General features: G+C 43.9%; 1 protein-coding gene and 1 long non-coding RNA gene across 3 annotated transcripts in view; one reads left to right on the forward strand and one right to left on the reverse strand.

The window, feature by feature from the left end:
* Window positions 1-260: 260 nt before the first annotated feature.
* Window positions 261-1,635, reverse strand: LOC310658327. The gene is made up of 2 exons (XR_014502236.1): window positions 1,511-1,635; window positions 261-465 (listed from the first exon to the last, which is right to left on the reverse strand). It is a non-coding gene; the product is annotated as an uncharacterized lncRNA (long non-coding RNA).
* HMGA2 (high mobility group AT-hook 2) overlaps window positions 929-26,726 on the forward strand; it is a 129,078-nt gene continuing 103,280 nt past the window's right edge. The window contains exons 1-3 of one of the 2 annotated variants that reach the window (XM_083400153.1): window positions 929-1,866; window positions 4,265-4,351; window positions 18,433-18,483. In XM_083400153.1, coding sequence (XP_083256279.1) covers window positions 1,738-1,866; window positions 4,265-4,351; window positions 18,433-18,483 — 267 coding nt within the window. In that variant the 5' untranslated portion in view covers window positions 929-1,737. The remainder of the gene's footprint in view (window positions 1,867-4,264; window positions 4,352-18,432; window positions 18,484-26,726) is intronic. The other variant, XM_083400154.1, reaches the window with a different exon arrangement.

Here is a 26,726-nt window from a genome sequence, read left to right on the forward strand (position 1 = left end):
GTCGGTTCATTTCTTAAATGGAAGGGAAAAAAGGATCAGAAATCACCCGTCAAATAAAAGTGATCATTAATTAAAAAAAAAGTTATGTCAGAATATGGTCAACCAGGTATAAGAGGCTAAGCTATTCCATATGGACCTTGAATTCCTGCCAATCTCTCCCAAGCAAACTATGGCCATCAAGCCAAGAACCACCTTGGTAGGGCAGCAGGGCTGGGGGAACAGCAAAATGGATGCCACTTTTTCCCTTTGGGTACCCACAGCTCTGTTCATTCAGGCTAAGCCATTGTTTGGCTTAGTGTTATGTGTGAACCCAGCCATAGTTTGGTGTGCGTAGAGCAAGATTCTCAGAAGCAACCTTTTCTTTCTTTCTTGACAGTGTCCACCGTGTCAACTTCTTTGGTACCTCTGAATAGCAGAAAGTGATGCTTTCTGAGTCACGCTAGGAGTCGTTTTGAAAAATGCCACCTAGAAAAAGCAACCCCTGATTAAGTTATGGAGGTTTTCAGAGGAGAAGAGAAGAACCAAAAACACACTGTGGCTGGCACAGAGCAGGAACTGTTAACCCCAGTAGTTAATTTGAGAAGTACTGGTCTCTGAGGCCCAGTCAGACCCCAAAAAGGCTTCTTGTATGTGCTGGGAGGGGATTTCAACAGTATTTGGTGGCCTGGCCCCAAAATGGCTACCAGTACCAACATCTGACAGGTACCAGTTGTAGTTGCTGCATTCCTGCTGGGCACCAAAACTGATCGGCCACTTGAGGAGTTACAGGGGAGGGAGGGGGGCTGCGTTTCCATCCATTGCTGCTATCTTTCTAATACTGTAATTTCTTAGGTCCAAAACCAGCCCCGACCGCCCCCCCCCGTAGCTTTGCCGCCCCTTTTTCCTCATGGTGGCCTTTCCCTCCGCCGTCCCCCAACGCCCTCCCATTTCCCCATTTATTTATTTTTTAAGAAACCTCACAACCCTCATCCCAGTTGCCACCGGGGGCAGGAATCTCCTATTCCCATCCCCAGCCGGCAGCTCACTCCCAAGCTCCAGCATCGTGGTGGTTGTTTGGGGGTGGGGGGAGGAGAGAGAGAGACCCTTGTCGTCCAATCCCTCCGCGTTTATCCAACTATAGCTCTATTTTCAAGCCCCCCCCCCCCCCGCTCCGATCTCTCTTCCTCTCGCGGCGTGCCTTGATTCAAGGCAGCCGAAAGGCGCGCTGGGTCCTCTCCGCGTCTTTGCCATGCGTCTCCTCTGGAGCTGAAACGCACCGGAGGGCTGCGGAGCCCCCGCTCGCCTACGACGAGGAGCGCGCGCGTCCCGCCCGACCGCCCACCCTTCCTGCTCTCTCGTGGCGGCGTTGCAAGCCAGCCTAGACGTCTCCCCCCCCCCAGCCCCCCGAAAGCAAAAAAGGGGGAAAAAGGGGGGAAATCCCCCTTCCAAAAGCTGCGTCCTCCTGCCTTTCCACTCCCGTGCTAAATTGCAAAAAGAGGCTGCAGCAAACACCCAACACCACCATTATTACCACCGCCGTCGTCGCCACCTCCTCCTCCTCCCTTTCTCCTTTTGGCAGCACCAGGACGTCCGGTGTGGTGCTTCTGCTGCTGCTGCTGCTGCTGCTGGGGGCAGCGCGCACGCGAGCTCGCCTTCGGCGCCTGCCGCTTTCTTCCGAGGTGCCTGGCCGGGCGGGCGGGCGAGCGAGCGAGCGCGGAGGCGACGAGAGCGCGGCTGCAGCCCAAGCCAGGAGCCACGATGAGCGCGCGAGGCGAAGGAGCCGGCCAGCCCTCGACTTCGGGAAGCGCCGCCGCCGCTTCCCAGGAGCAACCTGCCACCTCGGATCCCCCGAAGAGGGGTCGTGGCAGACCCAGGAAGCAACCCCAAGTTAGTAGCCTGGACGCGGAGAGCGCGCGCAAAGCCGGGTTGGCGGAGGAGGGGGGGGACACACCGGGAGGGCACGTGCCCGGCGGCGAGGAAGCGGCGCGTGGTTGGAGATGCGATGGTGGTGGTTGCTGCTGCTGCTGTTATTGTTGTTGTGGCGGCGGGTGCATTTGCTGACTGCAGGAAAGAGGATGGGGGGTGGGTGGGGGGAAAGTCTCTCTTGGCGAGGACAGAGGGACGTATGTGTGTTGGATTGTCCGTCTGTCTGTCTCTCCGGGCGCGCGCGCGCGCTTGTTTCTTTTTAAAAGGCGAAAACTTCCCTCGGCCTTTCTCTATTGTGTGCCCGGGAGGGTTTATTTGGCTCTGGAGCGCAGAGCAGCTCGGATCCCACCAACCAGCGCTCCGAGCAGATTTTTAAACTGGACGGGTGTGCAAGGGAAGCAGCAGGCAGGCTGGGCTCCCCGACTGCCTTTGCTACGTCTCAGTCTTTTGTGTGTGTGTGTATAGTTGGTCTCCCAGAGGGCACTGCCGTCCCCGGTCCTCCTTATCTTGGCTATGGGGGGTTTAAAAAACGCGCCACACTCCTTCGGTGCATATGTACAAAAGGAGACCCTCCCTGATCGCCTGCATGTCTACGTTATCTCTTTCCACCCCACGCACCGGGAAACTCGGCTTGCTTTTTTTTTTTAAGGGAGGGGTGATTCTGGCTTGGGGGACCCCCCCCTCCAAATCTCCTCGGGCACTTTCCTGCAACCCACAATCGAGCTGGGTTTTGCTCGCCGAGCATATAAGAAAGACGCCTGGCTCTCGCTGGGAACGCCAGAAATACTTTGTACTTCTCTAAGTAAACAGGCCAGTGGGGATACCGGGCTTTTTTCTCTACTACACACACGCACACAAGTCTGCGAATGCAACCAATTAAGCATTGCAGTTGTAGCTCTGCGGAGCCGGCATGGAGAAAACTGCATCCTGGCCGGGGTTGCTGCTGCTGCTGCTGCTTGCAGTGTTTTCGAGATCCTCGGAAATAGCGATCGGGCAATAGGGATACGCGAAGTGCATTTAAAACTTGACTTCCGCGGGCTTTTCTCCCCCCCCCCTTTTTTTTTTAAAAAAAGTTTACTTCATTCATTATCGTCAAACCACTTCCTTTCCGAGCAAATCAGATGATCAAACCGATCTGAGCCCAGAAACGCCTCTGAAAGGGCGCCTCTTAGAACGAGGGTGGATGAGCACCCCCAAAGTCCTCACGCCCAGCCGCTCCTATGCCCACCCCCCTTTCTCGAGCGAAATGCAATAAAATACCTTTCGGAAGGATTGCAAGCCCCCTCCTCTTGCGTTACCTTTGTTGAGCTATCACGACGTTCATTCCCCTTCCCAGCTCACCCACCTACCCCAGCCTGTTTTTTTGTTTTCGCAAAAAGTATGTGTGTGTGAGATTTGAGAATGGAATGTTTAGGGTTTCAGTGGATTTCACAGAAAGAGCCCCCCCCATGTGTCTCCCCTCTTTTCCCCCTCCCAGTCAGTGTTCAGCATTGTTTCTGTTGTGACTCCTTTGGAAGGATATTGTGTCACTAAATTTCCTTTCTAGCCCAAGAGTTTACCAATAGGGAGAATTCCAAGACTCCTTTAACAAACTGAATTTAATTAGTCTTACCGCATCCTGTAATCCAAATGAAATGTTCAGTATTTGGAAGTGGATGTGGAGGAGATGGATATATATTTTCTTTTAGTCCATATGATTCACTGAATAAATATTTGGAATATCTGAAAACTGAAATCATATTCAGATGATGATTTTATTTACTATCAAACAGAGAAGCCATTGGGGAACAGAGTGAAAACAATCAGTGTTTTTGTATACCTTGAAGCCCAGGCTTACCAGGACAGTGCTCCACACAATATATAACGTTAAGCTATAGAACAAGACACAACTCTCTTTGTAACTTTCAGATTTATTTTTTTTAAAAAACCTATAATTTAAACAGACTTCAGTATTTTAAGTTCTTTCATATTGGAAATCTACATCGAAATTAAACCTCTTATGCGATTGCAAATGTAAATCAAATGAGTAATTATAAATCGATTGTGAAAAGCCATGAATGGTTAGAATTGCAAACGTCATCCTTGATTATAAAGGTTGGGGAAGTTTATATAAAGAATGGAAAGAGTGTCAGAGCATACACACATTTTCATTAGTTTGTCATTCACTTCCAGTAGGCATGAACAAATGTTTTAGTAAAATGCACTCACGTTAATGTTTTTCTGCTCTTTTTATTTTATTTCACTATTGAAACTGATTGAGTAACTGACACTGTTTGTTTTGTGCATGTTAAGTGCCCTGCGTTGTGTTTCAGATCTTTATTGAGATTCTTGCCACAATAGCATGTTTTCCTGTGTTTAGGAACCAATGGGAGAGCCATCTCCTAAAAGACCAAGAGGAAGACCTAAAGGAAGCAAAAACAAGAGTCCCTCTAAAGCAGCGCAAAAGGTGAGGTTTGCTCATATTACCACCCACCTATCAGTCAATGTCCAAAGGATTTCAGTTGTGGAACATCTAATCTGCAGAGTTTGTGCCATTTTAATAATATTTCATGACGGGGTGTTGTAGGAGGAGCCAGTACATTCCGGGTCAGTTTTCCTTCCATTCTGAAATTAGCAATCCTTGGTTGCTACTTAAACATATTTAAGTTCTGCACTCTTGGGTGCTGCTGTAGAAGAAATAAAAATTGAGTGCTGAGAATTAAGTACATTTTGAATGTCTTATCACTAAAAATGCTAATTCTGCAGGCTTCTATGTTATATCCAAACTGTCTGCTGCAGCTGAGTGTTTCATTAAATGTGTGGATGGGCATAAAACCAATGATGCCTTGGTGAGAATCGGGACGTTTCTGAAAAAGTGTTAATTATCAGAAATTATTATAGGGCGTGTTCTAGGGCACTGTGCTAACTTATGCCTTATGTTCTTTGCTGGATTCATTTGGGAGGCAAGTTTTTGAAAGAAAATAGAAACCATTTTTTGAACCATCATTACATTTTGAATATTCTCAGGAGATGGGAGACACCAACAGATTAGTTGTAATGAAGGGGTGGTTTTTGAAAAGTTGGTTTTTGAAAAGACTTTCAGGTTCAGTGGAAGTGAAAGAACTTTTTAATCTAACAAATGTACAAATACTGGGCTAATAATATTATTTTTTTTAGCAGAAGAATACTAGTGACATTAAGAAACAGTTGTATGGAGCTTTGAAAATAAACACTGGAGTCATGTTTCTGTAGACAAGTCACCCAGCAGTTAGCACCAGCACTCTTAATTTACAAGTTCAGTGGTACTTTGGGTTACAGATGCTTCAGGTTACAGACTCTGCTAACCCAGAAATAGTACCTCGGGTTAAGAACTTTGCTTCAGGATGAGAACAGAAATCGAGCTGCGGCAGCGGGTGGCCCCATTAGCTAAAGTGGTACCTCAGGTTAAGAACAGTTTCAGGTTCTTAACGGACCTCCAGAACAGACCTCCGGAACGAATTAAGTTCTTAACCCAAAGTACCACTGTATATTGTTGAAAACAAAGTCTTACCAAACCTGGATGTCAACTGTGGTGTATGTTCTTTAGCTGTGTAATTGTTAGAAGCTATGTGGCAGAATGCCTTTTAGAAGACTGTTGTGGGCTCCTCAGATTATAGATAATTTTTAGTATGGTGGTTTGTGCTTGTGGGAATCAGTCCTGTTATGTTTGATAGTTTTCAGGGTTATAAAATACCACAGCAAGTTATGATAAATTTTATTTAGGGACTGACTGTGGTCTTGTGTCTGTTTTATTTTAACTTTTGGATATCACTACAGAAAACCTTTCCCTTCTCTCTCTCTCTCTTTCTCTCTCTCTCTCAATTTGCTCTTCCCATTTTCTCTCTTTAGCAGCTGAAGTTTAAAAATGTATATTCAGCCAGCTAAGTGGTCCATTCCCTTTTGTTAAGGGTTTTGTCACCCTAGCCTCCCTGTAGCATTCTTAGTTGGCTGTTCCTCATGTAGTTTTTGAGCAGGGGTGGTTAACCTGTGGTCCTTCAGATGTTGTTAGACTCCAGCTCCCATCAGCACCAGCCAGCATAACCAGTGGCCAGGAATGATGGGAGTTGGAGTCCAATAACATCTGAAGGGCTGTAGGTTAGGTACCTGTGCTTTAGAGATATATATCCAAAAGAGATATATATCTACAACTCAGAGTAAGTTCTATCATTTTGAACCTCTTAGGTTGCAATCATACACACACTTACTTGGGAGCGCAAGTCCCACTGAACACACTGGGCTTACTTCTGAGTAGATATAAGATTACATTGTAAGTGGTCAAGCAAAAATAAGTGTTAGGGATAGTCTTTATAATATGCAGTTAAAATTGTGTTTACAGCAAGGGACATTTAAACATTTATAGAGCTTAAACAACAAATAAACTTCCTACCAAACTTATTTTAATGCACACACTATTGATTTCAGTGGGTCTTAAAAGGATGCTTAGGATTGCAAGCCTATGGAGAAATAATAATCAGCCTACATTTGTAGGAACATTTTGGAATATAAAGTGAATTTTAGGCAGAGTTACAGACTGAAGTAGTTTAATTTTGGAGCTGCAGAGTTTGCTAAGTTTGTGAAGACAAAAGCTGCTCACTATTGTTCACAATAAATTTAGTCAAAGGTCAGATCATTGCTATTAAAATACGGTAATTGATGATTTTAAAGGTACCAGTCTGACTTGGCTTTAGTTTCTTCAACTGAATCATATCAACATTGCTTCATTTATGCTGGGTATAAATAATCAGTTGGGTGCCCATGGAAATGAATAGAAGTTGTCTAATATTGCAATGTGGCAGCTGGGCAACTACCATTCATTGAAACTGGGGCTACGTAAGATGTTCCAAATGGACATCTTAGTAAATAAACATTTAGTAAACCTTTCATAGCAAAAATCATAGTAAAACCTAGTAAAACCTGCATGCTGGTTGAACTCAAAACAAATGATCTCTGTCTGATATTTTTGTTTATGCAGTTTAAATGTTCACATATGAGTTGGTTTGTTACCTATTTTTAGAAAGTCAAAACTTGGTAGGAATGCTTGCATGTAAGGAAGTATATACTGTACAGTGGTACCTCGGGTTAAGTACTTAATTCGTTCCGGAGGTCCATTTTTAACCTGAAACTGTTCTGAACCTGAAGCACCACTTTAGCTAATGGGGCCTCCTGCTGCTGCCGCGCCGCCGGAGCACAATTTCTGTTCTCATCCTGAAGCAAAGTTCTTAACCTGAAGCACTATTTCTGGGTTAGTGGAGTCTGTAACCTGAAGCGTATGTAACCTGAAGCGTATGTAACCTGAGGTACCACTGTATAACCAATCCTATTCTAGAGTTCCTGTTCGCATTTGGATGTACAAGTTGCCTCATTCATTCATTCCAATGGAGGGAACAGACCCACTTTTATGGAAGATGGTTTACACAGGTGTACCTCCTGCATTGGAATGAATGGGGAAACTCCATATATGAACAGCATGGTTGCGTTGCAACTTCTAAACTTGTAAGAATTCCCTGGTTTTGTGTCTAAGGTTAAGGTTTACACTTTTGTGTGATGCTAGCATGACATGCCATGCTGATCCTTCAGAGCATTTGGAATTATTGCAAAATATCTCTTCTTTAAACAAAAGCAAAAAGCTTCAGTTTTGAGGATTTCAACTCTTGGAAATCATTTGTATCGTTGTGAGGCATGCTTGTTCATTTTTTTAAAAAAGCTTCCATATGGTTTTATTTCCATCTTTCAAAGCAGTGCTTGTTCACTGCTGAAGAGCATTTTGCCCTTAAAGATGGTTCTATATGCAGTGAAAAGTGGCTGGAATTTCTGTTGAAGAATGGGTGGCCTCTTTTTCAAAGGGAGCTAATTGAAATGTATTATGCCTACAACATGCCAGATAAACGTGCAAGGCTAGAATTCACAGAGGAGACCTAAGAAGGCACTCATGATTAATTGATCAGGTGTTCTCTTGCAAACTCTTGCACATCATAATTAAAAATGTATTACACAACTGACAGGGAATTTTTTTAAAAAAGAAATGCACATAAGGAGGTAGATTGCCTTGTTATATTTCAACAACAAATACCTTTAAATCTTTGTCCTGGGATGTTGATTGCTGTGTGCATTTAAAATTTCTTGGTGCATGGCTTGGTTAAAAAAAACACAAACTTGCAAGGCTTGTGTCTGAACTTTGAAAACTGGCCTAAAGGCATTAAAAATCCCCAAATTGAGCTTGTTAGGAGATTAGCAGTGTGGAACTTGACAATGCATACAAAATGCTGCAGGAACAGTTGAGCAGTGTGTTTCATGCCCGCTGAACAAATCTCAAGAGTGTAGGCAGGTAAAAGCAGTCATGTAAAATCCAGAACTAAATGAATTCATAATCTAATAAAATTTGTAAAGTTTGAATCCATGCAGAAATTATGGTGAGAGATAACAAATCCAAAGATGAGAAGTACATTCACTATGTTCATATATATATTTAGAGCTGTGCCCCTCCGCCCAAACAAATTCTGACGTTATTACTTGAAAACCTATTCTCTAAACATTTGGAAATGGGTAGCTTATGTTCTATAAAGGCACCCCGTAGACATATTTCTGAAAGGATATAAATATCACAGTTCCTGCTCTGCATGTAGGTTTTTTTGTTGTTCATGTTCTGGGCTTGAGCTTGATAAACACAGCTATTGGCCACTTAGGGACACAGGTGGCACTGTGGGTTAAACCACAGAGCCTAGGACTTGCTGATCAGAAGGTCGGCGGTTCAAATCCCCGCGATGGGGTGAGCTCCCGTTGCTCAGTCCCTGCTCCTGCCAACCTAGCAGTTCAAAAGCACGTCAAAGTGCAAGTAGATAAATAGGTACCGCTCCGGTGGCAAGGTAAACGGCATTTCCGTGCCCTGCTCTGGTTCGCCAGAAGCGGCTTAGTCATGCTGGCCACATGACCCGGAAGCTGTACGCCGGCTCCCTCGGCCAGTAAAGCGAGATGAGCTCTGCAACCCCAGAGTCGGTCACGACTGGACCTAATGGTCAGGGGTCCCCTTTACCTTATTGGCCACTTGCTGCCAAGTGAAGATGCCGGGGTGGCAGGATGGCACCTGCCGTCTCCACCATCTGGAGGTGCGTACCTGGGGATCCTTGGCTCTTGACTGCTTTCACACAGCAGCAACACACCCTGTAGAATTCTATCTGTTATATTTTATCTGCACAATGAGATTGAATTGCAGGAACCAAAAAATCGTTTTGAAAAATAGAACTTTAGAGCTGTCTGGTCCCCAAATGGCAACATTCTGTTTTGGTGATTGTAACACCTAGTTTCTAATACTGTCTGATTGACCACTGCAAGAACAGGGTCAATTGATCTGACCCATATATGTTCCTATGTTATTATAATCCACCATGTGTCCTAGTGCAAGTCAGCTGTGGCTGATGGCTTCTGTGATCATGTGACTTTGGGTGTTATTCCTGATTGTAATTGAATGATAGCAGGCATTTTCCTCAGGCTCACCTCAGAGGTTACTCAGGCTAGATCTTTTTCCAAATTATTTTATGAACTGCTTACAAAGATGTAAATCAGAGTCTGCTGTTTTGTTTCCAAAACAAAACACCTTTAAACCTTGTATCTAATAAGCATTATTTCCTTTTCTCCTGTTTATAGGAAAATGTATTAAACGTTGATTTAAATCATGTCTCATCATGTTTGGTCACATGCTGTGATGCAACACAACCAGAAGCAAGTAGCCTTAAACTTGATCAAGGTGTGAATAGAATTAGGCAGCAGATTGAATTAGTTAAGCAGATATAGATTGCCAAAGATCATGGGCATAACTTGTGATGACTTAATGCACAGTAATGGTAGAACTTAGCAAGGGGACCGTAACCTTATGATCAGGACTATGGAACCTCAGTCCTGGGGGCAGAATGTGGCCCTTGAAGCCTCTTTTATCCAGCCCCCAGAGCTTTCCCCAGGCCACACTCCCTACTGATTCTGCTTTGCAGCATCCTTGAACTCTAATAATGCCTCTTGCTTATATAGATAAAGAGGAGAGAAGGGTATGTGAGTTTATGTGGAAACTAGCCTAGTGAACGAAGAGGGGAAATTACATTTGTTTCTTTGCCCACATTTGCCTCTGAACCTGCCCATAATTGGCATGTGGCCTTGGAAAGCTGCCCAGGAGGGATTGTGTCCCTTTAGCTGATCCGGATAATGATAAATGGAGCAGTGGAGGAATCAGTTTAGATGTTGAGAGGGGCTTTGGAAATACGACTGAAGAAGTGTGGCTAGCCTAATGCTAGTAAACTTGCCAAATTGAACTGTTGGCACTTCTGGTAATATCTAGAGGAGGTTTTCTGTAGGCTGCAGGTATGGATTTAAGTTCCTCTTTAAAGGCTGCAAGAATACAGAGGCAAACATGGTGGAACTCTTTGCTCAGACGTGCTATGGCTCCCTGAACTTTCACTGAGAGGGCTCCATCTCTCTGATTTCATGAGCTGCTACTCTCAAGTTCGGTTGGAAGATGGATTCCAAATAAGATGTTGGCTGTGCAGCTGATTCTTGGCTATGCAGGACTCTCTTTGTGATTGGCTGATTGTTGGTCTTTGCAGAGAGGCCTGCTCTGTACTTTGAAGCCCCGATAATCAGCTGATAGTTGGTGCTTCAAAGCACCTTGCCTCCAAATCCATTTCTGGCCCAGATTCAGCTTCACCTGATGTCCGTATATGATATTGGCTGTATGGCAGGTGGGCTTGGCCCAAGTGACGCCACAGGTTGGAGGTTCCCTCTCTGTTCTATAGTCAGTGACTGGCCTTTAGTCAGGGCTACTGCATTGCTTTCTAGGTGACCAGTAAGCTCTCTACACTCTGTTTGCCATTGGTCAGTTTTAAGGAAATCCACTCCTTGTTACATAAGGTAGTTGTGCTTTTTTTGGTTTATTTGGCTATAACTTTTGATAGAATAAAGATAACTCAGCACAGTTTGTTGCATTATTGTTTTTCATTAAATTATCCTTCTAATGATATATACTTTTATGGTATTATTCTAAAAAAGACTGATGTGATGAGCCCTCAAACCTCAGAAATACAACTTTAAGGTTTCCACAATTTTAGCTATTAGTGTATCTAAGAAGGTTTAGCAGGATCTTTTCCCTTAGAACATTTGAGCACAACAAAATCTGGACCATTGAGGAAGACCTAGCTCTGTTAATGTTCCTAGTAGCTTCATTTGTGTCATCCATTACAGAAGCATCCTCATATTACTGGTGTAAAGTTTTTGTCCCTCTAAGGAAAAGAAGAGTAACATGAGAACCCCCAAGACCCCTTGTAAGTCATGGCTGGTTTAAAATAACCCTCCTCATTATCTTTGAGGTATTGTCGTATTGTCTGTTCTGTCTGGAATTGTCCCACATTCTAGACACAACATGAATTGACACCAAAAAAGTACATAAAATAAACGTTGGCTGACTTATTTTTTCCTCTAGAATACAAATCTGTAGTGGGTTTTTTCTTTTATCTCTTTCTTGAGTAAAATAAAATTATATGTGAGGAATGTTGACTGTACCACATTAAGTGACTGGGCGTTCTGACCTCTTAACAGCTTTAATCTTTAAGAAATACTCCTTTCCAAATAAAATATTTTTTGACTCAAAGGTCATCTGGTCCAATGGCCTGCATGGCAGGAATTTTAATATTGTGTTTTAATGTTGTAACTGACCCTGGGACCTTAGGGTGAAGGGCAGGCAAATAATAATAATTATTAGTTTGTTTTCAACACAATTTATAATTGGGAATGAGTCTTTCAGTATTTCTTTTTCTTTCTTTCTTTCTTGCACAATCCCAATAGTGTTTTACTTAGGAGTAAGTCACACTTAGTTTAAGGTGGCTTAGTTTCAGTTAAACATGCATTTCTGGCCACAGTCATACCCATAATTACTTGGGAATAAATTGCATTTATATGGAACGCGGGTGGCGCTGTGGGTTAAACCACAGAGTCTAGGGCTTGCCGATCAGAAGGTTGGCGGTTCGAATCCCCTTGATGGGGTGAGCTCCCATTGCTTGGTCCCTGCTCCTGCCAACCTAGCAGTTCAAAAGCACGTCAAAGTGCAAGTAGATAAATAGGTACCACTCTGGTGGGAAGGTAAATGGCATTTTCGTGCGCTGCTCTGGTTCGCCAGAAGCGGCTTAGTCATGCTGGCCACATGACCCGGAAGCTTCACGCCGGCTCCCTTGGCCAATAAAGCGAGATGAACGCCGCAACCCCAGAGTCGGTCAAGACTGGACCTAATGGTCAGGGGTCCCTTTACCTTTACCTTTACCTAAATTGCATTTAACCCAGTGGAACTTACTTTCAAATCCACAGAATTCGGTGACATGCCTTTCAGAGTGGGGATATCATTACTTTCTGTTGGTTTATCACATCATTCCATATCAAAAAAGCAAGACCTGGAATGTTTCAGTGTTTTCTTCCTCTCTCTGAGAAATGTCTGATGTGAAAAATACATCTTTGGGGATCCGTAAAAATGTGTTCCACTGAAACAATATTCATTGGCAGGAAAGCACATAATCTCCGTTAGGACTATCTGAGCAGAAAAGTAGGAAGATTTAGTTCCTCATTATGTATATAATTGACTTTTAAATCATGTAATTACATGAAAACGAGCAAAGTATCATCTATTAAATGATTAGCTGGTGGTAAATAACCAAATATCTCTTTCAATCTCTGTATTTTTTGGGGGTGGGGGTGGGAAATGCAGTGAACCATCACCCTTCTCAGAAAGTGCCATTGTATGTTCCGTCTGTTTTGTGATATGCCATTATGTGATTATCTTGACGTTAGGTAATACAAGTGATCTGTGCTTTGGTAACTTCCGTTCAGATTACTACAATGCTCTCAGAGGCAATGAATGTACTACAGGAAAGCTTTAGGAACAGAGTATCAGCCTGGGGTTTCTTGGACACTCATGCTTGCCTGCATTTCTGATTGTAATCTCTAACCCCTTTTTTCAAATGCAAAGTCGGGTTTTGCAGCTAATTGGGGACTTAGTCACAACTTATCCTTAATTAAGAGGGACATATAGTTTGTTTGCTTGTTTGCTTTCTTTCTTGAGTACTCTGAAAGCCTTAGCTCTCCCAGGAATTTACCTATTTATTTATGTATTTATTTAATTTGCATATCACCCTTCATCCACAGATCTCTAAAGCATCATACTACACCCCAAACAACTAATATGCTTACTTTTCATAAACAGAACTCCTTAAATACCTCCAAGGGGCAGGCATGACTGTGTAAGAAACCCAAGCATGGGCAGCTATTAGTATTTTGGGTGGGGTGGGGTGGTGTGACCATCTGTGTGGGAATTGAGAGAAGCTCCCCACCATCTCTTAACAGTGGCGCTGAGGATGCTGGGGCTCATTGGCCAGCAGTAAGGTAAAGGTAAAGGTACCCCTGCCCGTACAGGCCAGTATTGACAGACTCTAGGGTTGTGCGCCCATCTCACTCAAGAGGCCGGGGGCCAGCGCTGTCCGGAGACACTTCCGGGTCACGTGGCCAGCGTGACATCGCTGCTCTGGCGAGCCAGAGCCGCACACGGAAACGCCGTTTACCTTCCCGCTAGTAAGCGGTCCCTATTTATCTACTTGCACCTGGGAGTGCTTTCGAACTGCTAGGTTGGCAGGCGCTGGGACCGAACAACGGGAGCGCACCCCGCTGCGGGGATTCGAACCGCCGACCTTTCAATCGGCAAGTCCTAGGCGCTGAGGCTTTTACCCACAGCGCCACGCTCGTCCCCTTGGCCAGCAGTAGCTGGCCATAAATGGATGTATCAGTCTACTTCGGGTCTACGTCACTTTGGCACATGTTCACTGATAAGTCTGTTCCATCCCATTTCCGCAATTCAAAAAGCAATGAAAAAAGTGCAGTTAACCAAGAAGAGAGTCAGAATATTTGAGAAGTCTGAAGGCCAGTAGATCACTTAAGTTGCAATCTGGAAAAGTTGCCCAGCAGGTCACTTCATATCAGAGTTCGCATTAATTTGTTCAAGCAGCCCTACTGAAGGAAAAGTGTTTCCCAACTTGCTTATTTATCAAGGGAATAATCAACAATAGCTTGCAAGGGAATTCTGAGAGGAGTGTGTGTGGGAGATAATCAGGTTCGGTGTTTAGTGTGAGTGAAGCACAAGCCATGATAAATATACATTGGAGGCATCTCCTGATACACTCCTCTACATATGATGTTGTATTTCTGCTGGAAACTGAGGGGTGTAATCATCAGATCATTCTTCTTTAAGATGCATCTGCTTAAGACATTGGTTGCAAGCTACACATGTGCCTGTAGATGACTTTTCTGGCATCTGCAGACTCCTGGTGACTTCCTTCCCCACTGAAATAAAGCTTGAAAGAAGCCTTCTGTTGTAGCCCGTTGAAGGGATTTTCAAGCCTAATTGCAGCAGAGCAGAGCGTTTTGGTGGAGAAGGGAGGCTTAGCTCTCCCCTCACCAGTTGCGACGCTTCCACAAACACCAACAGAAGCCTAATTGCCCTGTGGGAGGGGGGGGGGAGGCAGTGTGCGCCAGATTGTGGCGCATGTACATGGGTGGCACACACAGATCGTGACCGCCATAGTTCCTCTAGTTTGCAAATGTTCCCCTGGGTTCCAGAGCACTGGTGACTCTTGGTTTAAGCTGACCAAAGACTTATTTGCCAGACTAAAATGCTTTTAAGGGATTAGATGGGAAGTTCAAGTTCCCCTAGAGGGATGGCTGCAGTATTTGTGACCATCTCTACTAGAATTTGATTGTAACCAAAGCACAGATAAGTTCTCTTGCGTAGGCAGGCAGGGCTTCTTTAATGCGTTATCCCAAGAAAGTTTCACCTTACACTCACCACTTTAAAGATTAAAGAGGAAGTTGCCTTTTTAACAAGTTTGAAGTGATAATTTTGCCCTACAATAGTGTGAATTTTATATTTTCACACGTTTCTCCTTGGTGATATGGTGGAGATATTTGGCTACGTTTATTTGCTTTGAGGGTAGCAGGGACCAACGGCAGTATTTTCCCAGCTTTCGGTGGAATTCCCTTTACATGGCATAGTCATGTACAGAGATTTGCCAATAAGTAAACTGATACATTAAGATGATAGATTCCCGAAGGGAAAACGAAAACACATGCATACACTATTAATTACAGGGCATAGGCACTCCTGGGATTAGATGGGATTTCTTAAAGCCTAAAATGGTGAGATGTATGATAAAGCCGTGTTAATCACAGCTGTAAAGGGAGTAAAAGGAAATTTCTAAATCTCCCAGTTCTGGAGAAAATCTTGAAAACGTAACTGCAGAATATCTCAGAAAGACTCAGAAGCCAAAAGAGAAACAAGATTAAATCCTATGGGTGGAATTCAACGTTGCACTCAGGCATTTGTTCCATCAGCGCAAGTATTTATACTTGCTATACAGAACAATTTCCCCTCTTACATGTTGTTCTTGGGGGTTTTCCTGACCCCCCAGAACGTGGGGAGGGTGTGCAGGGGGAGGAGGGGTGGGGGGAAATCCCATTGTGCTGGTTTCCACTGGCACAACTACTAAGTTGAATGCGGTTCAATGTACTGTTTTACCTTAGAAAAATCTTAAGTACAGTGGTACCTCAGGTTAAGTACTTAATTCGTTCCGGAGGTCTGTACTTAACCTGAAACTGTTCTTAACCTGAAGTACCACTTTAGTTAATGGGGCCTCCTGCTGCCGCCGCGCCACCGGAACATGATTTCTGTTCTTAACCTGAAACTGTTCTTAACCTGAAGTACCACTTTAGCTAATGGGGCCTCCTGCTGCCGCAGCCGTGCCACCGGAGCACGATTTCTGTTCTTATCCTGAAGCAAAGTTCTTAACCTGAAGCACTATTTCTGGGTTAGCGGAGTCTGTAACCTGAAGCGTATGTAACCCGAGGTATCACTGTACTTCAAAAAAATCTTGCCAATTTTTTATTCTGAAATTCATCTTTTTGATTTATTAGCTCCAGATTGTATCCAGTGAAGGCACCTTTTAATTAGGGAACCTCTTAAAGTCCTGCTGGGGTGGGGAATAGCATTCCTTCCTGGAACACGTTCCAGTAGCAAAAGTGGCTAGAAGAAATGTAAATCTTCTTTTACATTAAGCCAATTCTTACACACTCTTCTATCCCCTATCCAGGCAGGCAAGAGGCATTATCAGATTTTTATCTAATTTTAATTTTATTTTGTTTATGCAGTTTATATACTGCTGAACTACAGTTGTTGCTAAGTGGTGAGGCATTCAGGGACACATTCCCGCTAGGAAAAAACACTTGGAAGCAGGGCCAGTGAGGGGTGTGGTCTGTTGAGAAGGGTGTGTGCCCTGGAGAGTCACAGCAGGCATGTGGAGAGACATGGAAAGCTACATTTGGCCCTCAGGTTTGAGGTCCCCCTGAACTATATCATGGTCAGCGGGAGAGCAATTGTTTTCAATGGGTCTCCTGCAAGTTTGCTGGCTCCTGGGAGACAATATACTGTGGGTCCCCCATTTTTTTTAATGTTCAGAGGGTTCCCCGTGTGACATCATGATGTTGCAGGGCATCACACGTGGGGGTCCTCAATCCTCTGGACAAGATGGTGCCTCTGGTCTCCTGTGAGTATGAGCTAGTCAGATTCAACCTTCTTTTTCAACATGGATGCAAGCTATTGAAAGTTGTAACCCAACTTTGCCCATTCTTTTCCTGATTGCTCATATTTAAGGAGGTGTACACTATCTTAAGCAGTAATGATTTTTAAAACCCTAAGCACGACATCTGAAAATAACACTCTCCTTCATCTATTTATTTCTCAGGTGTACTTAGTCAAGCCAATACTCCTCAGCCTTGTCTTGCTCACCGTCTTTCAGCCCCTTCCCCCATTAACTTCATACTGGAAAGTTAATATTAGGTTTACAGGAATGTTGTATGCCCTATTATGTTAATGTAAGGAAAGTTATATACATATTACATGCTATGTATATACAGTGGTACCTTGGTTGTCAAATGTAATCCGTTGCGGAAGACGGTTTGACTTCTGAAACGTTTGACAACCAAGGCTCAAAGGGCGGTCAGCAAAGTCAATGGAGGGGGAAAAATTGACTTCTAAGGTGCGTTCGAAAACGGAAGCAATTACTTCCTGGTTTTCAGCATTCGGATTCTGAACCTTTCAGCTTCCGAGGCGCTTGAAAACCGAGGTACCGCTGTATATAGTATTTTAACTATAGGGACACGGGTGGCGCTGTGGGTTAAACCACAGAGCCTAGGACTTGCCAATCAGAAGGTTGGCGGTTCGAATCCCCACAACGGGGTAAGCTCCCGTTGCTCAGTCCCTGCTCCTGCCAACCTAGCAGTTCAAAAGCATACCAGTGCAAGTAGATAAATAGGTACCGCTCCGTCGGGAAGGTAAACGGCGTTTCCGTGCGCTGTTCTGGTTCGCTAGAAGCGGCTTAGTCATGCTGGCCACATGACCCGGAAGCTGTACGCCGGCTCCCTCGGCCAATAAAGTGAGATGAGCGCCGCAACCCCAGAGTCGGCCACGACTGGACCTAATGGTCAGGGGTCCCTTTACCTTTACTATATAAAAATTCAGCTACATAATTCTTGCACACACTCAGTTGGAAGAGGCAGCCAGTGATGTCGGTTAGGCTTGCGTATGAATAATCACACATAGGATAGGTGAGTGTTGTTAGCGAGCCATATTAATTTATAGCTGCTTTGCATGCAGTTAGGAAAATAGTTTATGCACATAACTGCCGAAGGATCTGTGAAGGTGCAGGGGAGATAAAATGTCTGTTTACCCGTAAGATGACACATTTTTAAATTAAAGAATTAGTCAAAAAGAACTGCCACGCTTGCTTGTATTAACTTGGTCTCTGATGTCAATTAGAATGACTGCTCAGTCCAGATATATGTATCGAAAGGGTGAGGCGGCAGATAGAAGATGTAATCATTTAATTAATAAGGATTCTGTGTTTTTGAGTGTCCACTCCAATTTCCCTGGGAAGTCAGCATTCAACTCAGGGGCAGATCCTATGTTTCCTGACTCCCCAAGGCCCAGGCTTTTGTGTTAGCTGCCATTACTAACATTTTTAGTTTGTTTTGGCCTGCAAAACAAAGGCAAGTTCTTTAAACAGATATGTCCAAAGGATAGTCTTTGTCAAGTATGTTGATTTGCTTTTCCATACATTCTTATCAATAGTCTAGACACAAGGAGAACACAGTGAATAGTCTATCATTTTTAAAGAAGCAGTTTCCTTCCTTAAACAAAGAGGTTCTCAGTCTGTTTTACGAAAGGATGGGAGCAACATTTCTCTATGGGAGAGTGAGATAACAAAGTGATTTTTCTTTGTGCCTCTCATCTAATCAATAGATAAATAAAATGAATGCTGTTGTGGGAAGTATGCACTATATATTAAAAAAACCCAACCCACCAGAATTGCCTAACAATATCATATAATGTAATTACAAATAGTTTTGAACTACAGCACGTATCTTCTGATTTTTTTTTTACAGAAAGCAGAAGCTACTGGAGAAAAACGACCAAGAGGCCGACCCAGGAAATGGGTAAGTATTGCATTTTTAGTTTTTATAAAATTAATTTTTCCTCTTTTAAGAATTCAGCAAGGTAACTTTAAAAAGAAAGAAAGAAGGCAGCTATTTCGTTTTAGTTTAATGAACGGCTGCGGTCAGTTTGCCTCAATCCAGTGAACCAGACCCCATCATCAGAGGTTGGCATTGGCAGGCATGTTCCAGGGCCCGTGAATGGGTGGAGGGCACAGATTGCTAATGCCAGGCCTGAGATGGTTGGAGTTAGCACATCAGAAGTGGAGGGAGAGAGAAGTGGCACAGAAGGCGGCCACACATGCTCCCTATAATTGCCTTGATGAGTGACCTCCCCCCACAGGCTATATATGCTCATTATCCTTGTATGGTGTATATATATCCCCACCCCTTGTAATGGCTAGGGGCAAAAAGTCTGTGTCTGACAAGGTATCTGTACTACTCCTTCTCCCCACTGCCACCATCACTGCTCTTCCATGTCCTTGGAGCCTCCTGGCCAGAACCCTCCACACCATGGCAATGGTAGTGAGTCATGGAAAGGGATGGGACCTGTGCAAGTTCTGCAGTGAAGGAGAGGAGAAGCGACCCATAGCAGCACTGGAGCCAGTGTGGTGTAGTGGTTAAAAGTGGTAGACTCATAATCTGGGGAACCGGGTTCGCGTCCCCGCTCCTCCACATGCAGCTGCTGGGTGACCTTGGGCTAGTCTCTGAAGTCTCTCAGCCCCACTCACCTCACTGAGTGTTTGTTGTGGGGGAGGAAGGGAAAGGAGAATGTTAGCCGCTTTGAACCTCCTTCAGGTAGTGATAAAGTGGGATATCAAATCCAAACTCTTCTTCTTCTTCTGGTGAGGAGCAGATTCTGGATTGGGGAACTTGGGGCTTCCAGAGGTTGCTGGACTCCAGCTCCTGTTGTCCTCAACCAGCATGGCCATTGGTCAATGAAGATGGTACTTGCAGTCCAACAAAAATCTGGAGGGCCACAGGTTCCCACCCCGATGTGCATTTATAGGGGGGCAGAGGGGCTCACTAGAGGCCTCTTGAATGGGACTCATGAAAACCTGCAGCACCCTTGCTGAGAGTTAAAGGCAGGTGAGGAGTTATCTCCGCTTCCTACCTTTAGACTCTGGGAGTTTGCTCAAAGACACATTTTACTACTGTTTGCTGGGAGGGGATATCTGTGTCTTATCAGCATGAATGAACCTCAGCTCTTCCCTTTTTTCTTTTTTTAAAAGTGAGAGGTGGAGGGGAAACAGAACACTGAGGTAGTTTGTTGAGTAATTCAGTTACAAAGGTTAAAGAGTGGGGTTTATCTGGAGTCCAAACGTGATTAGGAAAGAGGATAACATTCAAACGCAGTGTATACAAAAAGCAGGTTAATAAACAAAACTCCTTTGTCTCTTTCATGAATGTCCCATAGTTTCTGGAAAACACCCTGCTCCAATCGCAGGAAACCTATACCCACTCCCTCAGTGTTTTATATTCTTTCTCCTTTCTGGTTCACTTCAGAGATGGAAAAGGCGGGCCTAAGGCAGAGGCAGTTTCAGGGTAGCACAACCAGTGCGATCGCTGGGGGAGCCAAAGCAATGCTATAGAATGCAGCGAGAGGCAGGGAGGGGGAGCGAATTTAGTGTCACCGAGGGTGTCACTGATATTTGAAAGCCCCAAGTCCACCACTGCCTGAGGGAAGCGGAATTGCACATGCAAGTCACTTTGCTAGACCAGCTCAGCATCTGAGGTAAGGCTTATGGATGGAAGAGGAGGAGCTGGAGAATATCCCCTTGCACCTTTTAAAGCAGCAGTGGTGTGGCATGCACAGAACAAACACATGAAGCATGCACTGTCACACACGCAGAGAACAAGACCATATGCTGCTCTCGTCTTTCCTTTGCTCAGGCTGCTGCTCTTTCTGGTGCCAACACAGGCCCAGTCTCTCTACCTAATAATAATAATAATAATAATAATAATAATAAATGTATTTACACCCCGCCCATCTGGCTGGGTTTCCCCAGCCACCCTGGGCAGCTCCCAACAGAATATTAAAAACACCATCAAACATCAAAAACTTCCATAAACAGGGCTGCCTCCAGATGTCTTCTAAAAGTCACATAGTTGTTTATTTCCTTGACATCTGATGGGAGGGCGTTCCACAGGGCAGGCACCACTACCGAGAAGGCCCTCTGCCTGGTTCCTTGTAACTTGCCTTCTCGCAGTGAGGGAACTTCCAGAAGACCCTTGGAGCTGGACCTCAGTGTCCAGGCTGAACGATGGGAGTGGCCGTTTAGGGCTTTAAAGGTCAGCACCAACACTTTGAATTGTGCTCGGAAACGTACTAGGAGTCAATGTAGGTCTTTCAAGACAGGTGTTAAATGGTCTTGGCAGCCACTTCCAGTCACCAGTCTAGCTGCCGCATTCTGGATTAGTTGTAGTTTCTGGGTCACCTTCAAACATTCCCTTCATCTTCCTGCTCCTTCCAACACTTCACTAGTCATTGTTGCTCTCCAGGCAGTGAGGATATAAGTCAAATCACTACTAGGCTCGGGAGCCTGGGCAATCTCAGTAGGCCTCTGATCTCCCTCCACCACAGTGTGAAGAGAATGGGATGAGCTGGGTAATGTGGACAAAAAACTGCAGTAGGATGCCAGTTGTGATGTTGAAGAGCAGACAGTCGCCAGCCCTGTTTCCTGTGCAGGGGCACACATTAGGTTCAAAGGCTAAGTTTACATCATGCAACTGCTTGGAGTAGAGGAGAGTGGTATCTCTGGATTGGGCTGTGAGAGACCCCGCCTGAAATTCTGAAGAGCTGCCTGTCCGTGTAGATGATACTGAAGTAGTTTGGCCAGTGGTCAATCACTATAGGGCAGCTTTATAGAAGTAAGGATGTCATTTAGCCTTTAGCTGGTCCAAAACCAACCCCCCCCCCTTTTTTTTGCACATGGAAACATAATTGAAGAATTTTCACATTAGGATGGGAATTGTGGAGGCAATTCATTCAGTGGCAAGTCCAGTGTGTGGGCCCCAGAAGTTGCTCATTTAAAACATAATATTTTTTTTGGGGGGGGGTGCAAACCTTTGATATTGGGCCTGCTTTTAAGAGATTCTTTAATCATGTTCTGTAGCTTTAGATGAATGTCATCTTTTAAGAAATGAAGAGTAAGCGTACTGTATGCTTTTTATAGTCTCTATCTCTAGCTTCCACAGAAAGAGTATATTGCAAATAGCTGTTAAAGGGCCACACTTTATTTATTTATTTTTGCGTGAAGAAGTTCACTGTTGGAGGAAAAGCTTATTGCATCCTGCTGGATGGTGGGAGCAAGGTATTGATTGGCACAGTTCAATTTTCCTAAGCCCACAGGGTCTTCTCGCCAGGGACAAGTGCGTCCAAAGGTGAGTGTTGCCAGCCAACACTCTTTACCCAAGCCCCACAGCCCCATGGGATACCTGTTGCCTCCCCTGCCATTTGCTGGTGGGGATGCAAATATCCCTTCCCTGTTCATCAGATGACCTCATGAGCAGCGGAGGGGGCAATTGCCTCACTATCAAGGTGCAAGACTGGGAGGAGTGCTTTACATGTTTCTGCCCATCTTTTACAATTTATGCCAAAATGTTTTTTGGGGGATAGGGCAGGATGAAAAATTTGCTTAGCGGCTGGCTCAGGTTCCCTGGTCAGGAGTCAACCACCTCTAAGTTATATTATTGAATCTATCAATGAGTTTTAAAACTCATGGTCATATATTTTTATCAGAAGATGATAAATTAGTGTTGTTGATTTTATTTTTTTTAACCACCCTTATCTAGTAATTATTTGTGGATGTGGGAGATCTGACGCATCTAAAGGGATACACACCCATACCTGCGAAAGGTGTGCATAGCTCCCTCCATTGAAGTTAATGCTTTATGGAAGGGTCTCCAGATATATAATGGACCACACATGCAGAACTCTGTATCGAGGGCCATGTATAAAGAGATGTAAAAAACAAACAAACGGAGGAGGAGGATGTTACCCAAAGCCATATGGCCCTTTGCATTTTAACAACCCACCTCACTTTACACTCCACCTCTGTTTGTCATACACATTTCCTTTAAACCTTTAAATTGCACTGGAGTTATTTTCGTATTTAATCCGGTGCATTTGCAGTTAGCATTCCTTCTAAACCACTCTATTATTTATAATAGGGGTCACTGAGATTTTTGTTTTTTTATGATATTTGAGGTGGGGTAGAAGGTGCAAAATTACATGTGGTCGAGTTTTGCTTTTTTGTATAAGTCTGCAAGCCTTTCTTTTTGTGAGTCTAGGATTCTGTGTCATATGTTGTTCATCAAACTGTAAAGTATTATTTCTCCTGTTTCCTTCAATGTGTACATGCAGAGATATATTAGCTAACGGAGCTCTGCAGAACTTGTGGTAGCCAAGTCTTCCTGCCAGTTCCAACTTATATACTTTACATCTGGTGATTCTCGTTGGTTGTTTTTTTTTGAAATGGTAACTAAATTTATTGGACCAATATGATACCTTGGAATAGTACTAGTAGTCATAATAATAACAACGGCATAAAGTGCATTCTGAAGCATGTAGTAAATTACTTTATCTTTTCAATAAAATAATATCGCTCCTGAAAAGCATTCTGTGAAAGTAAGACTACTGGAATATGCATAGAGCACAGTGTCATTCATTCTTTGAATGGGGAGACCCAAATACAAACCAAAATCTGGAATCGGTATCTTAGTTTCAAATATACAAACGATTATTTCACACACAACTGTGGAGTTGGAAGGGACCCTGAGGATAATCTAGTCCAACCCCCTGCAATAGCAGGACTATGCAGCTGTCCCACACAGGGATCAAACCTGCGATATTGCCTTCATCGGCACCGCGCTCTAACCAGCCGAGCTATCCAGGCTGTTGCCCAAAGCCTGACATATAGGTCACAATCCAGGCAATCTCCGTAGATGATTAATACATTTGTAAATTGCCTTCCACGTATAGGTTCCAATGTGATTTACAGATATATCCTTAAACCAGCTAAAATAAGTACAAGAACAACCAGGTGTAGGTTTACAAACAACACGGAATGACCTGGTTGAGAAAGCTAGTTGAAACAAAAATGTATTCAGTTGTTTTCATAAATTACAGATAGTGGGCGGCTGTCATATCCCGACAGGAATACGGCTCCACAGATACTTGATTTGAGCCCAGTGATTTTAGTGGGACTTAAGCATTCGTAGCTGTGTGCCAGATCGTAGCCAATGGCTCTGATTCTCCAGAGCGATCTGTGGCCTGAAGTAGGCTTCTGTTCACAGGTTGCCATACCAAAGATGAGTTGTGTGAGTCAATATGTATGGTGCTAGGTAAAAATGGGATTCCCATCTCTCAGGATTTGTTAATGCTGTGATCCTTGCAGAAGTGGATTCATGCATGACGACTAGCCGTCAGTGCAGCAGGTTTTGACATTCCTGCTCTCTGCCTGCAGTCAAAGATGAACATCTCTTTAGAAGCTGTGTACAGTCTTTTAAAGTAGTGAACATCGGAAGCTCTTTGCCCCACGGCTCTTTACAACGAACTGTGAATTGAAGCAATTAACCTGTAAATTTCATTGACTTCAGGCTGTGTTTTCAGCTCAATTTGCTTAATTTTGCAGCCATAATGGAACACTTTTTTAAAAAATGTGGACATTAATACATTTTTATTGCATCTCTCCATGTACTCCAGGTAGAGGAGAATAAAATATGTCTGTATTAAATAATAATTTCAATTTAAAAAGACAGCACTTTTAAAACAAGCAGGAACACAAAAAAGTGCTAACATGCTCATAATTAGGTAGTTAGATCACTTCTCAGCCGAAGGCCTTGGAAAACAAGTAGGTTTTATGTCTCTTTCTAAAATCCAAACACTCGTCACCTTCTAGAATGTTGTTCTTTTAACTCAGGGCTATCGGTGAAAAGGCCATGCTCCTTGCTGTGACTGTTTTAACTTCCCACAAGGAATGAGCACAGAGGCAGCTTCTAATCAAAATATATCCATTTGCAAAGGAGCTCATAGATGAAGAGAAGCTTACTGAGGTTTGTAACATTCATACCAAAAAAAAAGGGGGGGGGGAATAGGCAGAGATTGAAGGGACCTGTGAACTTTCTGACATATTTTCTCCATCCATGAACTGTATTTTTATGCCACAGTGTGCTACTAAGACATTTCCCCAATAAATGTAGCATTTGTAGCAGGCTCATTTTCCCAGTATTCCTTAATTTTCAGAGCACTGGGTGATGGCCCCGTCAGTGATATGAGCTAGGTTTTAAAGAAAATAATATCTGAATGACATGTTACACGTCTGTCATGCAACTGTGTAGTGTTTTTTCTTCTTTCTGCTGCTATGGTTGAAGCATGGAAGCTAGACCATTCAACTGTATGATTATACAGCACCATCAGAGAACGTGGCATTTGATAGACTTTTGTAAACAAAAAGGGATAAGCAATTGTCATGAATCCTGAAGTGTTCTCCGGATCAGGCTTTGATTGTCAGGCCCACACAGAGGAGGTAGAGAAAAAATTGGGGAGCCGGGGTGAACTGTAAGAAAGAGGAGGGGGTATCTCCTTTCTGCTATGACTTCAACCACTTTGAAAGGAGAAGCATGTATACTGGCTCTCCCCTATGACCCTCCTGCAGACCAAAGAGCCTCAGTGGAGGCTGGGGAGGGCTCTGGAGGCTGGGGAGGGCTCTGATAATTGATGGGGAAGGCTGAATAGGAGGTAGGAGTAACTGAGCAGGAGGGTGCAGCCTTGTTTCCTAGAATCAGGTGCTGCCTTTGCAGATGGGAGCAGACCCTGGTAGGTGTGTGCTTGCAAGCTCAACATTCCTGCTTGGCAAAAGAGTCTTGTGAGTGAGCACACCGCAGCTCATCTTTAAAAGCTTGGCAGGAGGGGTGAGGAAACTTGTTGGGACACCTTCCTTGCTTCTGTCCAGTTCTGAACCTCTTACCTTGCTCCTGAACTCCTGAATCATGGCTCTTGAGCACTGTGTGTGCTGCTGAGCACACACCATTACTTGCCTGAACGAAGATCTTCCTTATTTACAAGTAAGAGCTTCTGTCAGCTAGTTTTGGTTGGGAGCTAGGGCCAAAGTTTGCACTAAATTTTGTCAGTGGGAGAACAAGCTGCTGTCTCAACCACCATACCTGTGCTGCAGTGTACATTTTTGCTAGCAATCATAATAGCAAATCTCCATATCAAAAAAGACCCCTCAGTTCCATTTGTTAAGTATAAAAGTCATTGCCACACTGGTAGAAAATAAAGTTGTGCTGGGTGTTTGGGTATTTTTCTATGGGACAAGAATGCTATATATTAAAACAGAAGCCATTTAAAACCCCCCGACTAGGAACAGAACTGGTGGCCAGTTCTCACTTTCAGTAATTACCAAGGACAGTCATTAATTGTTTGATGTCAACATCCACTGATAACTTAGATGCATGAGTAGCCCATGTCACAGATTTAATACCACTGCTATAACATTCATATCACCTCAAATGATGCTTCTGAATGGTGAATTCACACTTTCAGCTACCTGCCTTCAAGTGTACAGTAATCATGAGAAATTTGTATGCATGTATTAACCTTTCACAAGGGTGAGCCGATTATGATCTATTATGAGCAGAAAGACATACACCATGCTAATTTTTTGCCTTTTAAGAGTGCAACCCCAAGCATGCTTACTAGTGAATAAGTCCCAATGAATGCAGAGAGACATACCTTTGAGTAAGCATGCTGATGATTGTACCGTAAAGTGCCATTTATTGAAAACAAGTGTCTGATTTCCGCTGTCATGGACGTATCTAGTTCTTGGTGGAGAAGATACCTCTCGTGAGGTAGGCTCAGCATTTGTGACACTCTCGAGAGTTTCCAAATGTGAGTGGTCTATGTTTAGGAAAGTGGATTATGAGTCAGGATTCCTGGGTTCTGTTTCTAGTTCAGTGAGGTGTCAGGCAAGCCGTTTACTATCTTTCGGGCTAAATATACCTTTTGACAAGTGTATAATGATTCCATTTTTATATGCGATACTTTGGGAGCGATTCCAAGCCCCTTGCGCTTACTCCCGTGGGGAATCTGAGTTTCGTTGCGAAGCATGCAAGCATATGCATATCTCTCTTAATGGTGTCACATTATATAGAGTTCCGAGGGCCCCATATAAAAGGCATGTGCACTGTGTGTATTCTCCTCCTCCAAACGAAAACCTAAAATGAAACTCCCTCTTCTATTT

The sequence above is a fragment of the Podarcis tiliguerta genome (assembly GCF_965153285.1).
Source record: "Podarcis tiliguerta genome assembly, chromosome: 10".
In the NCBI taxonomy this organism is placed as follows: Eukaryota; Metazoa; Chordata; class Lepidosauria; order Squamata; family Lacertidae; genus Podarcis; species Podarcis tiliguerta.